The sequence below is a fragment of the Brachyistius frenatus genome, unplaced genomic scaffold (genome assembly GCF_029030835.1).
Source record: "Brachyistius frenatus isolate BFR_SWC_R1_liver_20210118 unplaced genomic scaffold, ASM2903083v1 Contig_135, whole genome shotgun sequence".
NCBI classification, from domain to species: domain Eukaryota; kingdom Metazoa; phylum Chordata; class Actinopteri; family Embiotocidae; genus Brachyistius; species Brachyistius frenatus.
Window position 1 is genome coordinate 217501 of NW_027210734.1, and position 15000 is coordinate 232500.

At 45.2% G+C, this 15000-nt stretch overlaps 1 protein-coding gene across 1 annotated transcript in view; it reads right to left on the bottom strand.

Annotated features, from left to right (window-relative positions):
• cyp26b1 (cytochrome P450, family 26, subfamily b, polypeptide 1) overlaps positions 1-15000 on the bottom strand; it is a 34398-nt gene that overhangs the window by 12200 nt on the left and 7198 nt on the right. Inside the window, exon 2 of the mRNA XM_069714800.1 lies at positions 3865-4089. Coding sequence (XP_069570901.1) covers positions 3865-4089 — 225 coding nt within the window. The remainder of the gene's footprint in view (positions 1-3864; positions 4090-15000) is intronic.

The window sequence follows — 15000 nt, forward strand, 5'->3', positions numbered from 1 at the left end:
AGTTCCTTAAGAAACTAGTTAATCTGTGTTTAAACTCCACTATAACTCACTGTTCTGGAAATCCTTTCTTTTGGGCGTAAATTTGACCTTTGACACTTATAAAACCTCAAAAGACAAAGATTGTGGCCTCTGAATGAGCTCCACTTCAGTTAGAATTGGCGTTGCCCTCTACTGGTGATGAGCAGAATCACAGGAGGCTGACACACCAACACACAAATGAGGGGCTGCATGCAGAGCAGCAGCATCTCTTAAAAGCTTGTAGCGAAATGGGAGAGAGGGATTTCACTGCATCTGTATTCAAAGCAAGTCTACGACTTCAGTTGTCAGTTTCCTTCAAAATCACAGTGAGAAAAAAAAAGAAAACTCCTGCAGCGAGGTGTCAGGCTGAGCTGTTAAACTGAGGTCTCTGTTTTTCCTGCCTCTTGTTTCTCCTTTTTCCCTAAGTTTAGGTAGAGAACGATGGTTCCAGAAAAAAAAGAATAACAAGTAGGAGGGGGGAGGAAAATGTGGAGAAAAATAAAAGAGAATCTGGGCAGCTGAAAAAGACGAAAGAGGTGTGTCAGAAAGGTGAAAGTAAAGAAGTGGCTGCCAGTCAACACAGTGTGTGTCTGCGCTTTAAAGATCCTCTTGTTTCTTCCGCTACAAAGGAACGCTTTTCCACTGCAGGTCAGGGAGGTCTCTCACTATTTGTTTTTTTGGTTTGTAATGTAATCTTATGCTCTAAAACGAAAGCATTATCTCCCATGACACCAAAAAAAAACAACTGAAAAGTTACCTAGTAGCAGGTGAACACTGCAGCATTCAGCAACTAAAAAGATCTGCATGTCCCTCAAAAGCTGGTGGAGACCAAAAATAGAGCTAAAAGAAGAACAAAAAGTTGGCCAGTAATATAAGTCAAACTAATGATCAGAATCCAACCTCATGACCTGCCTGGAGTTTAGACTTCTTCTCTCGTACTGCGTTCATACAGGCTTTACATGTCTAAAACAAACCTTCGTTCAACTGGAAACTCAGATTTTTGCAAGAACAAAGTGATAAAGTTTGTCTGTTTGCAGCAGAAGTATATCGGCCTGTTGTTGTTGTTTTCAGTCAAGGAATATGTGCGAGCCCTGTTTGGCCACAGTTAGCCCTGTTTGGCCCCGGTTTGCCCCGGTTGGCCCCGGTTGGCCGTAGTGGAAAACTGGTCCACTGTGGTTCTTTGAAGGACTTAGTTTCCCAGCTTAAAATGGGAATTATATGGAAACTGGCTCGCTCTGTTGATCCACCAAAGGCTAATATGCTGTGTGAAGATTGTTTTTCCGTATGAAAACCGCAAAGAGGGCAGATACGCACACACACACACACACACACACACACACACACACACACACACACACACACACACACACACACACACACACACACACACACACACACACACACACACACACACACACACACACACAGAGAGGAGCAGTTCTGGTCCAGTTGGTCAGACAGTAAGTAAATTGTTCTTTCTCTCAGTCAATGTTGTTTTGATTCTGTTTGTTGAGTTAGTTTTTATTATCCAGAAAGCAGGAGGGAGCGTTGTCAACACACACACACACACACACACACACACACACACACACACACACACACACACACACACACACACACACACACACACACACACTCACTTCTATAAGCCATGAAAACTGCCCAGCTGACGTCTCGCCCTCCCTCTAATCTCTTCCTCTCTCTCGGTCTGTCAGCCCTCCTTCGATCAGAACGATGCGACTGCAGTCGTCCCGTACGTGCGGCACCTGCCCGTCACTCGGTCTGGTTGGGATCTCCGTGTTTTCTGTTGACTCTCTGGTGTTTGGCTTTGCAACTAAATGATCGATAAACCTCAAATGGAGGAAGATGACGAGGAAACCGTGATGGAAACACGACTTTTCTCTTAGAATTAGTTCCATTCACCTGTATAATAACAGCTCGATAAAAACGAACAATTAAAGCTCAAATAATCTCATCAGACGATCATGGAAGGTCATGGAAGGTCATCCAACATCTTCTTTATCCGCCCAGTTAACCACGCTGTCTCTGAGCATCTTCACTGCCAACCATGGAACGAAGCCTGACATGAGTGATTGATAGACAAGCTACACAATGTGGGATTCCCATAATGCTTTATGTTTTTCTTCTGTCAGAGAAAAGACTTCAAAGAGGAAGAATCTGGTACCTCTGGGAAAATATCCCAACAGGACAAGTCTAAAAGTGCATTGTATCTTTCAAAATATATTTTTCTGTCTGTAAAGTCTAGTGTCGACATGTTACTGATTGATCTCTGGAGGGAAATCTTTTTTTTTTTTTTTTTTTGCCTGTTTAAGGAGGTCGGAGGTCAGAGGTCACGGACAGAATGGCAGCTTGTGCTTCAGCAGCTTCGACACAGTGTTTAAACCTCCTGCATGGCTATAAGGAACGTTCTTGACCTCACATCCATCTCTGGCTGCGTGTGTTGAGAGGAGGGCAGTGTTCAGGTGTGTGTGTGTGTGTGTGTGTGTGTGTGTGTGTGTGTGTGTGTGTGTGTGTGTGTGTGTGTGTGTGTGTGTGTGTGTGTGTGTGTGTGTGTGTGTGTGTGTGTGTGTGTGCGCGTGCGTGTGTGTGTGTGTGTGGTGCCCCCACAGAAAGCCCTTCTTTGTGCCGTGTCGGAGACAGCCCTCCTAATCAGGGGTCATTACATGAGGTTAGTGCGGGGGTCTCCGGGGAGAGGAGAGGAGAGGGGATCAGAGCTCAGATTAGACCCAGCCGACCTCCTCGTCCCCGGGCACCGCGGTAACGAAACCCGACCCCGCCTCTGAACCCTCCACGGCTTCCTCTCTCCCCCTCCGCAGAGAGAAAATGAGAGACTGATTTACAGGAAAACGCAGCGGACTCTGCTTCTTCTTCTGATCCTTTTTTGTGTGTGTGTTTATCTGTGGTGTTGTGTACATCAAATGTGTGTGTGTGTGTGTGTGTGTGTGTGTGTGTGTGTGTGTGTGTGTGTGTGTGTGTGTGTGTGTGTGTGTGTGTGTGTGTGTGTGTGTGTGTGTGTGTGTGTGTGTGTGTGTGTGTGAGGGAGAGGAAGGTATGTGCCCCGGGGATAAGGGGATAATCGGAGGGAAAGGTAAGTGGCTGATTACCTGAAATGGTCCTGGCGCAGAAGAGAGAGGAAGCGAGCGAGGGAAAGATAGTGGAAAAGTGAGAGATAATAGGCCGAGTCAGCGAGATATTAAGGAAAACCAGATAATCGAGGTCGGCGCTCATGTAGATGAGCGGAGGAGAGGACGGAGTGATGGAGGAGTCGTTCTCACGCTTCAGTACCAACGGGGGGACGATAGCTTCACACCGAGTGTGCGCTGCAGATGACTGCCGCTTATTTTAGAGCTTGAATAGCGACACTGACATTTTCAGCATGAAATACTCAAACCTGTAGGGTTCAAACAGTCTGTATCAAACAGTCGTGTACTAGTTTGAACCGTAGTGGAAATCACCGCAAGGGCTCAGGAACACTCGGCTGTAAGCAGGCGTGTTTTTTTTCTGTTCCCCAAAAATTTTACCCAAAATCAGATGTTTCCCTGCTCCAGTTTCAGGTGTGTGGTGAAATCACAAATGTTCACGTACCGGCGATCAAGAGACGACACTCTGAATACTTTTTGAGGACTTAAAATCCTGTACTATTCAGGTTTGAGTATTTCATCCTGAAAAATGTCAGTGTTTCTTTAATCGGCCGTGTAGGATGTATGCAAACCTTTTTTTGGTGCTTTTGAGCACGAGTAAAGTAAAGTACCGGATCTTATGAATCAGTTCCCTTCCCCTCCATGTACCCGCGTGCACGTGATGTGTTTCTGGGTGAGTGCTGACCTTCCTCCTCTTGCGGTGGATGTCTCCGATGCTGTTGGCCAGTGAGTTGGGTCCCAGCAGCGTGGAGGTGCTCTGAGGCCAGTCCACCGTCACCAGCGTGTGCTCTCCCATCAGCACCTTGCGCACGTTCTCGGCGCCCGTGACCCGGATCAGAGGGCGGCCCAGGAGGTGGGTCTTGAACACGTTGCCGTACTTCTGTCTCCGCGACGCGTGGAAGCCCGAACCCTGGACAGGAAGGACAGAGAGGAGATCATTTTGATTTAACTGAAATGTTTGCAGTAATTCCACACTTTTTTTTCACTTTGAGGAGATTTACAGGCAGGAAAACCGGCAACGGGAGGGTTTGAACTTTCATATGAATTTTGGTGAAAGGTTGGAATTTCCCTTTAGCAGTGGAGCGGTGCAGCAGGAGGTGTTACAGGACGTTAATTACAGGAAAATCCCCAAACACTCCACCCTGATTGAGTGACGTGAGAGGAGCGCTGGAGATCTCCGTCGTCTCCACTTCATCTCCGTCTCCTTCTTTATTGAGCCCCAATTTTTTTTAGGCTCATTTCGAATTTGCAAAACGGGCAGTAAAAGATCCGCTGAGCTCAAGAAGTATTGACAACATGAAGACGAGGATTTTCACATTTCCTTTCTAAAGCTCAGTCACCCGATCCACGTCTTCTTCTTTCTACCCATCATCATCATCGCTCTCCTCGTCTCCTTGCTGCTAAATTTAAAACGTTTTTCTTAGTATCTAACCTTTGATCTTCACTTCTAAAAGTATTTTCTCTCTGTGGTTTGAGGTTTTTTCTGATGAGTTCTCCACATGCTAAAAGTTACCGATGTTTCTCTCTCAGGAAAAAAGGAAACTTGTCCACCGAAGGCAGCCGACTGCAGACGTTTAAGAGGCCTGTGTACATCAGGTTAATGCAATGAAAACCGATTTACGTTGCCTTCAGGACATGATCTGAGATCAGCTTTAACGTCGGCCCGTGAATGAAGGTTAAAGGTTCTCAAAACATTTTCTGCTCCGACATCAAGTACAGTGAAGGAAAGTTGCCCAAAATGTATTTCCTTAGAGGATAAAATGTAATTTTTCGCCCCTTTTTCTTCTTGTGAACCTCCAGAAGGAGCCACGCAGGCCCATCTCGGGACCCCGCCCCACGGTTTGAGCTGCCTGGCTGTCAGTTAAACCCCAGAGGACCGGAGCTGGAGTCAGTTAGCGAGCTGACCGGAGTTCAGCTTTGACGCTGACCTCTGAGCGGTCCGGGTCACGGCAGAGCGAGAGGGAGCCGACCCCAGAACTGTAAATGGGCTGTTTGAGCGAAAAGAATATATATCAGCCTGAGGGCGGCTTACTGTGTTACACACACACACACACACACACACACACACACACACACACACACACACACACACACACACACACACACACACACACACACACAGAGGAGACACACTGACTCGAACAACACATCATTCACATGGAAGTGTTCACACATACAGTAAAAGCACACATGCACAGGACGCATGCCCGCACACATAAACACACAGGCATGTTCAGGTCCACACACACACACACACACACACACTCTCACACACACACTCTCACACACGTACTCCGGATTCATAAAATTCACCAAAAAAAACGTGCAAAGCAAACAAACACGCAGAGGCCCGACTGCAAATTGCCGTGACAACACTAACTGGTTTGACCCCAGTTTACTCGAGGGGAAAGAGATATGTACGACACACACACACACACACACACACACACACACACACACACACACACACACACACACACACACACACACACACACAGAGGGGTAATATATGTGAACATAGACGCCAAAGAAGCAGCAGTGGGAGAGAGTTTATACTGTAGAAGAGGGAGAGAATTTTCTGTCTTGTTCATCACTGAGTTTTCGTCCAGTGTGTGTGTGTGTGTGTGTGTGTGTGTGTGTGTGTGTGCGTGCGTGTGTGTGTGTGTGTGTGTGTGTGCGTGCGTGCGTGCGCGCGCGTGTGTGTGTGTGTGTGTGTGTGTGTGTGTGTGTGTGTGTGTGTGTGTGTGTGTGCGTGCGTGTGTGTGTGTGTGTGTGTGTGTGTGTGTGTGCGTGTGTGTGTAAGAGCTCAGTTTGTGTGTGAATGCAGAATTCAGCAGCTAATTTTAGCAGGTATTTTGTTTTCCTGGTGTAGCTCCGCCCCTCTCCTCCTCCTCCTCCTCCTCCTCCTCCTCCTCTTCCTCCTCCTCCTTCTTCTCCTGTGTGTGTGTGTGTCTCAGTCTTCTCGCTCTCTGCAGACGGATCCTTGCAGCGATCCCGATTTACGGTGTAATTTGCGGCTGCGGGTCCCGCAGCGAGGCCTTGATACATTTAATGAAATCCAAATTTTAAAAAAATATTACAAAAACGTCTCCGGATGCCAAGAAGTGTTAAAACTGAGGAGGTGTTTAAGCGCCAAATAGGCTACCTGCTCGTTCGACGTGGACGAAAGTCTCGGCTTCATATGAAAACAAACTGCCGACTCGATGCTGAAACGTTAATGACAGAAAAATAGACTTCTTAATCTTTCGCTCTCGGTGGGCAGAAATGAACTCCGTGTGTTTGTAAAGACTTAAAGGGAAACTCCGCCAATTTAGTGCTTAGTCTGCAAAGTTTAGAGTCAGAAGAGACGGAATTTAAAGCAGCAGAAGAAGAAATGTCCCTACTTTGAAGCCCCTTATTCAGGCTCCAGCATTAAAATCTCTTGATCCTACACTTCCCATCATGCACCTCTGTTGTTAGACCCTTCCTGCCTGGTAAATATCTCCACAGACTCTTGGTTTAAAAATAAGTAGTGCAGGTAAACAGAGCTGCATGTGTTTGATAGGTGGAGTTCACCTCGATGCTGCTTTTGAGCTTCGTGTCCCAGCTTCTTGTCTTACAGGCAGCGGGTAGACAAAATAATGGAAACATCTCATCAATGAGAAAAAAAAGGTCCCTTTTCTTTGGAAGTAAACGCTGCTTGAGTTTTATTCTGTATGTTGTCATCATGTCAACATTCAAGTCGGTATATCTTCAAATAAATACAGGTAATTACCTGTATTTAAGGGACGATTACGCGATAATAGAGGAGTGAAGGTTTGACTGTAAATCTGCAACGATCGATCATCTCAGTTGTCTAATCACAACAATACTGCACACTGAAATACCAACCAGGCTGTCGGTCCTACGGGCAAAATTGATGTTTTTAAATGTTAAAAAAGATAAAAGTCACCGTTGGTCTCCGTTGATGCCGTTTGTTTGGCCTTGCTCTTGATTCATCATCTCGATATGAGAATTCAATGCCGTTTTTTGAGGCTCCATTTAAACAACAACAAACTGCATGAGAGAAAATCGTCTCTCAGACTAAAGATGAAGACTCTGATGATGATGATGATGATGATGATGATGATGATGATGATGATGAGGACATCCGATAAAACCAAATCTGCCTCCGTATTTGTTTTTTGTTTTGTTTTTTCCACTCCTGCCCACCTCTCATCGTTCCTCTGTGTGTGAACTCCACCTAAATTGAGCACAGATGCGTCGGCCTCCCTCCGCCGCTCCGCCGGCTGTTTTATGTTGCTTTGAAAGCTGCTGATTTCCAGACTGCTTTTATAGATGAAAAAAGAAATAAGCTGCTAATTAGCATTCGGCCCGACGCGCCCCGCCTCTGGAGCTGCGTTTTGTAATTGCGCCTAAGCTCCTTCAGATGTTAAGACCTCTTCATGAGGTGTTGACATTATTTTATTCACACCGTGGTCGGTCTCGGAGCTGCAAAGCATTCTGGGCCGCGTCGTGCGGTCGGTTGATCGTCGGTGCAAAATAATGGATGTTTTCGGTTTGCTGAAACATTTCCTGCCATTAAATTTCAGTGTAGTTATTATACTTAAGAATAGTTTATCTTTTAAAAACGTATTTTTAAAGCTGGTTTCTTTTTCCGTCCGTCACTCCTTCACCTTTCTCGCTCCGCCGATCTGTCTGAGTACAAACTGTTGACCTGAACTGTTTTCACAGCTCCTGTACACTTCCTCTTTTTACTGTGGCATGCACACACACACACACACACACACACACACACACACACACACACACACACACACACACACACACACACACACACACACACCCTGAGGGCTCCAGAGGCCGGCCGGCGACCTGGTGTGTGTGTGTGTGTGTGTGTGTGTGTGTGTGTGTGTGTGTGTGTGTGTGTGTGTGTGTGTGTGTGTGTGTGTGTGTGTGTGTGTGTGTGTGTGTGTGTGTTAGAGTGGGGTTGTTTTCCAAGCTACATTTTGCTGCCACATGGATGTAGAGTGGTTTAGTATGTCTGCCTGGCAGGCCTGCCGACACACACACACACACACACACACACACACACACACACACACACACACACACACACAGTCCAATTCAAAGGGAGTTCCTCAGGCAGCCAGACAAGGCTCCCTTTCACACTTCAAGATACAGCATCAGATTGGGCCGATTGTGTACTTCTTCTATAGAGTGTGTGTGTGTGTGTGTGTGTGTGTGTGTGTGTGTGTGTGTGTGTGTGTGTGTGTGTGTGTGTGTGTGTGTGTGTGTGTGTGTGTGTGTGTGTGTGTGTGTGTGTGTGTGTGTGTGTGTATTATGTGTGCAATTTCTCTTTCCATTTCTCTATTTTCTTTTCACACACAACACACACACACACACACATTCTGGCCGATGCTGAAGGTTTTCATCTGTCATATTCGCTGCATGAAAATGGAAAAAAATTGAGCGTAGAACAAAAAAACAAAAAAAGAAATAATTCTTGTGTGTGTATGTGTGTGTGCCAGGGGTGTGGTCTGGATGACATTTAGCTTAAAAGGTGAGAAGTGTAACCCCCCCCCCCTCCTCCACACACACACACACACACACACACACCCTTCCCCCACCCCCCTTCTCCCTCCCAAAATCTGGCAAAACACACAAACACACACGGAGCAAAGCATGGAAAGTTGTGATGTAATGACGCCACACTTCTCATGCAGGAGAACACGTACACACACACACACACACACACACACACACACACACACACACACACACACACACACCGAGTTGAAGACGTAGCCGCGGAGGCGTCACAGCTTCACACTGATTGCGCTGAAACACACTTTCCCTCTGAACTTCAGCAAAGAGAAGTCGCTGTAAACACACACACACACACACACACACACACACACACACACACACACACACACACACACACACACACACACACACACACACACACACACACACACACACACACAACAACAACAACAACAACAACAACCAGAAACCAGAATTGCTGCCACAACATTACGGCTGATTTCACCGCCGAGGTCACAGGCAACAAACTCTGATGAGAGCTGAAAACCATAAAGAGGTTTCTCTTAATGATGGCGGGCGTAAAGTTTTAAAGCTTTTTTTTTTTCTTTCTTTCTTTCTTTTTTTTGCGGACGTGTAACCGAGCAACCAGGCGGAGTACAAGCTGGCTGCAGAAACATGATGCGTGCATGTGTGTAAAGACGAACGCCGCTGTGCTTCTTTTTCTTTCTTTTTTTCTTTTCTTTTTTCCAGTCTGGAGATGTGAGAAGTGAAGTCGCACTGATTTGTCGAGTTACAGTTTGAAAATACAGATTTGTACTTTTTCGACGCAGGACTTTGTCAAACTCTTTCTGTATTTCCTGCAAGATTGTCTTCAACTTGGACGTGTTCTATCAGCAGCCAATCAAATCTCTGACGACATCTAGCTCAAATTTTACTGTTTTACTGTGATCTAATGCTGCCAACAGCAGCAGCGTTTAACCAAACCTGGGAAAATACTTATTTTTAAATACATTCAAATTAAGCATAACTACAAAAAAACAGTATATTTGAGAGATTTTAAATATTGTTTTTAGCTCTTGACAGTCGCCAAACGGGGTAAACGTGACTATTAAGGACATAACAGTTGGGAAATTAACATTTGTGTTTTCTAAAGATTGCGGGTTGAGATCAGAAACTGGACCCCGAAGCCCGGTTAAAGGGAGGTCAGAATAAGGCTGAAATCAAGGTCATGTTCAGGGTTAAAGGTGGTAAGAATGAAGTAAGGGCCTTGTGTGTGTGTGTGTGTGTGTGTGTGTGTGTGTGTGTGTGTGTGTGTGTGTGTGTGTGTGTGTGTGTGTGTGTGTGTGTGTGTGTGTGTCCAGTCTGGACAGGCTCGCTCTTGTAACCACCGTCATCGGCTTACACAGAGTCTCGTTTATGTTTTTTGAACAGAGATTTATCAGATATTTTACAAGAAGCTCAATAGATGAGGGAGAAAGGGGGATGAGGTGAGAGGGGGGGCTACACACACACACACACACACACACGAACACGCACACACACACACACACACACACACTGAAAACCGTTTCACTCACACATTCCCATCTAACAAAATGTCTGACAAACGTCACCACGATCACAGAAAATCTCAAAGTCTCCTCGTTCCTCCTGTTTTCTCTCCACACACACACACACACACACACACACACACACACACACACACACACACACACACACACACACACACACACACACACACACACTGTCCCAGCAGAGCTAGCTAGCGCGCCGAGCCGTGCTAAAAATACCCCCGTCTGTTCTGTTGGGGTTGGCCTGAGGGCGAACCTGAGCCCAGCCTTATAAATGTCCTCTTTGTAGCGCAGTGGAAATGTCCAACAAATGACTCTTTTATTAGGGCAAGACAAAAAAACACGGCTAATTATGTTTACTCAGATTGACCCACACACACACACACACACACACACACACACACACACACACACACACACACACACACATGGGCTATCTGGGGGCACAGCGAACATGTGTGTGTGTGTGTGTGTGTGTGTGTGTGTGTGTGTGTGTGTGTGTGTGTGTGTGTGTGTGTGTGTGTGTGTGTGTGTGTGTGTGTGTGTGTGTGTGTGCAGTGGGAGAAATAGTGTGTATTTAAAGGTTTTTTTTAAGAATAAAAAATATACTGGTGATGCTGAGATGGAGCAGAACAGAAAGTGATGAGCAAAGTTGTCACCAACAGCTGCAACGCAGCATCAGTTTAGTTTACTTCTAAGAAAACTGAATGTGTTTATTTTGTGCAGGCGCGGGAGTCTCCTTTATCTTTTTGTACAAACACTTACAAGCCTCAGTAAATGTTTTGCTGAAGCAGATAAGTTTTTCTAGATCATATTTTTTGCAAATCAAATCACTGACTGGCTGTTTCTTCTCTGCAGACATGAAGTGACGCGTGAAGTCAGCGGAAGTCTGCGCAGTTGGCGAGAAGCGATGCGACGCGGCATGAGGCCGTTGTTCATCGACATGGCGGAGCAGGGGAGTCACATGTTACTTTTACTATCAGGAAGGTTGGTCAAAAAAAATCATACCTATTTTCAAGACAAAATGTAGAATACAAGAAGAATAAATTTGCAGCAACAGAAAATCTTTCTGACCCCACTGTTTAATTGACAGGTAGATTTTTGAGAACCCAGCATTCGTCAAAATAAAAGTTATTCTCCAAGGTTAAATCCAAAATTATGGTTAAAAATGAAACGTGAAAAAGCAGCGAGAGCAATGGAGGCGAACCAGAGAGAGGAAACGAGGTCAAAGGCTGTGAGGGAATTCCTTCTTTCTTTTCAACTGTCAATCATACAGCCGGTGCCAGAGATACCAAGGAGCCAGTGTGTGTGTGAGCTTTCATGTGTGTGTGTGTGTGTGTGTGTGTGTGTGTGTGTGTGTGTGTGTGTGTGTGTGTGTGTGTGTGTGTGTGTGTGTGTGTGTGTGTGTGTGTGTGTGTGTGTGTGTGTGTGTAATTGTTCGTTTGAATGGTGCGATAGGTCCTCGACTCGACAATGAACCCCGTCCCTTTACGGTCACGCCACCACATCAGAGCGACACAGAGAGGAGGAGGAGAAGGAGGAGAAAGAGAGAGGGGGAAGAGGGAGAGAGAGTAAGGAAGGAGAGGAAGAGGAGGGAGGAAGAGAAAGTGAGAAAGCACCACAAAAAAAACTTTTAAAAAAAACGGAGGAGAGAGAAAGCGAGCGGCGAGCGTGGCCGAGGAGGCGGGGAGATGGGATGGGTGCTGAAAAAAAGGACGGATTAAAGGAAAAAGGGCTGCGGATAGTTCAGCCAAGAAACACGGAGAACAGAGAGAGGGGGGAGGCAGCGGGGGAGTGGGGGGGTGGCTGGCCCTTGACCCGGGGACATTATAGAAAGGGAGATTATGGTTGTTCAAAACTCTCTAAGCACTAACCCCGGGACCCCAGCTAATACCTCTCTCTCTCTCTCTCACACACACACACACACACACACACACACACACACACACACACACACACACACACACACACACACACACACACACACACACACACACACAAAGTGAATACACTACAGAAATGCATAAATACTTCTGGAGATAGCGCTTGTCAACAAAAAAACTGATCGTCCGCGTATCTTATGGCGCCTTCATGAGGAACTGGGAAGTTTCCGACCTCCGATTGGGAGAAATCAGCTGAACACCTGTCGAACTGGGAATTTCCCTCTTGGAAAGTCTGAAGTTTTTGAGAACTCCGAGAAGTTAATTTAGGTCAAACCAGTCGGAGCCGAGTGTTAAACTGTTAAACTATACGAATTAATTAATAATTAATCATTTATGGTTAGACAACGACAAGTGGTAACAGCCCTCCCACACGGTTACTTTGTTGCTGTTAGTGTGTTGCCTTTAGTTTGTTGCTGTTAGTGTTGCTGTTACTTTGTTGCCTTTAGTTTGTTGCTGTTACTTTGTTGCCTTTAGTTTGTTGCTGTTACTTTGTTGCCTTTAGTTTGTTGCTGTTACTTTGTTGCCTTTAGTGCGTTGCTGTTATTTTGTTGCCTTTAGTTTGTTGCTGTTACTTTGTTGCCTTTAGTTTGTTGATGTTACTTTGTTGCCTTTAGTTTGTTGCTGTTACTTTGTTGCCTTTAGTGCGTTGCTGTTATTTTGTTGCCTTTAGTTTGTTGCTGTTACTTTGTTGCCTTTAGTTTGTTGATGTTACTTTGTTGCCTTTAGTTTGTTGCTGTTACTTTGTTGCCTTTCGTGTGTTGCTGTTACTTAGTTGCCGTTACTTTGTTGCCTTTAGTCTGTTGGCTGTTTTAAACGTCATCTGCTAAAAACTACATGTAGAAATGTAGTATACAAATAATAACGGCTGCATGTAGTGGCAGTGACGGTCTACACGGGTGATGACGATGTTGTTTGTCTGTTTTCTGTACTCAGACAGCAGATTTTCACTTCATGTCGACCCCGTCCTACGTACACCGTCCTGCAAGCACCAAATGTGGATTAGTCTGCCGCTGAAAGTATCTCCTAACGAACAAATACATTTTACAACTCTGATGTCTTCAGTAAAAACCAACTGGGCTGGGAAGTAAAAAAAAAAGTGATCTCATTGATTTTGGTCTTTTTGTGTTCAGTGCCATCAATTTGTTTGCAACCAGAAAAATAAAAAGAGTAACGACAGTTATAAGCAGTAAAAACTTGGCTTTCACACACACACACACACACACACACACACACACACACACACACACACACACACACACACACACACACACACACACACACACACACACACACACACACACTCACACACACACTCATTGAGAAGGAGAGATTAACATTGGGCTCGATACTCAGCCAAGGACAAGAGTTCTGAAGGAGGGAGCAGTGTGTTCTCGGGGTGAAAACGGGGGCAAGGGTGACCGCTGCCAGTATCTCCTGCTAATCTGAACAAGAGGAGGAGGTGGAGGAGGAGGAGGAAGAGGAGGAGGCGGAGGAGGAGGTGGCAGGGATGGGTGGATGGAGAGAGACAAATAAGAAGAGGGAGAAAGGAAAAAATAGATGTTGCTTTTAGCACAAAATAAAGAGATGGAGGGAGGTGGAAAGAGATGGCGGACAAAAGGCAGAAGATGGCGAAATCGTCAAAAAGATACATAAAGGTTTTTTATTTAATTGAGTCGAGAAAATTTTGGAACGATAAAATAAAAATATTTATAAAAAATATATTTTAAAATTAAATGAAGACAGGAAAGAAAAAAGGAACCAGAAAAATATCAATAAAAGATTCAGAAATGATATAACGATAACACGAAATGCAGCAGAGGAACGTTAAAACGTTAAAAACTTCGACTTCTACGTACAATAATAACTAACATTTGCAGCAGCAGGTTTTTTTATGCATAAATAAAAACAAAAAGAAAAAAAATTTAAGAAAAAGTTGGAGAGAAGCTTGAAAAAAGGTTTGCAGGGTAAGAAGAAGAAGAAGAGGAGTTCTCGGAGGTTGAAGGGTCCTGCTTTGAATGTTAACACTTTTACAACACACATAAAGGAGAGCTGCTCCCTGTGTCCGCTCAGATAACTACATATCTCTCATACTGCAAACACAAAGAGGGAGGGATGGAGGAGGGAGGGATAAAAAGGAGGAAAGAAAGAAAGAAAGAAAGAGAGAAAGAAAGAAAGAAAGAAAGAAAGAAAGAAAGAAAGAAAGAAAGAAAGAAAGAAAGAAAGAAAGAAAGAAAGAAAGAAAGAAAGAAAGAAAGAAAGAAAGAAAGAAAGAGCCTCACTTGTGTGCATCTTTGCCACATTCATTGTGTCTTCCTGCATTCATGCGACATCATTCATACATGTGTCTGCTGCATGTTCCAGACTTTGTGCATGTACTGCAAGGCTTTCTATTGGCCGCCTGTGTGTGTGTGTGTGTGTGTGTGTGTGTGTGTGTGTGTGTGTGTGTGTGTGTGTGTGTGTGTGTGTGTGTGTGTGTGTGTGTGTGTGTGTGTGTGTGTGTGTGTGTGTGTGTGTGTGTGTGTGTGTGTGTGTGTGTGTTTGTGCTGCAGGACTGTGTAACCGCAGCTATGCAGCACACAGCGGGCCGGACCGCAGTAATGGAACCTACTATAGATGAAGCCACCAGGCCTCACAATCCCTCCTCTGTCTGAGCCGCTAAAGGCACAATCCGCCTAAAACAAACCAACATCCTGCATGCGCTGTAGCGCCGAGAGGAAACACTGCATCACGTCAGGGTGGACTTTAACTTTTATCATGAGGATTTTCAATCACTTCGTG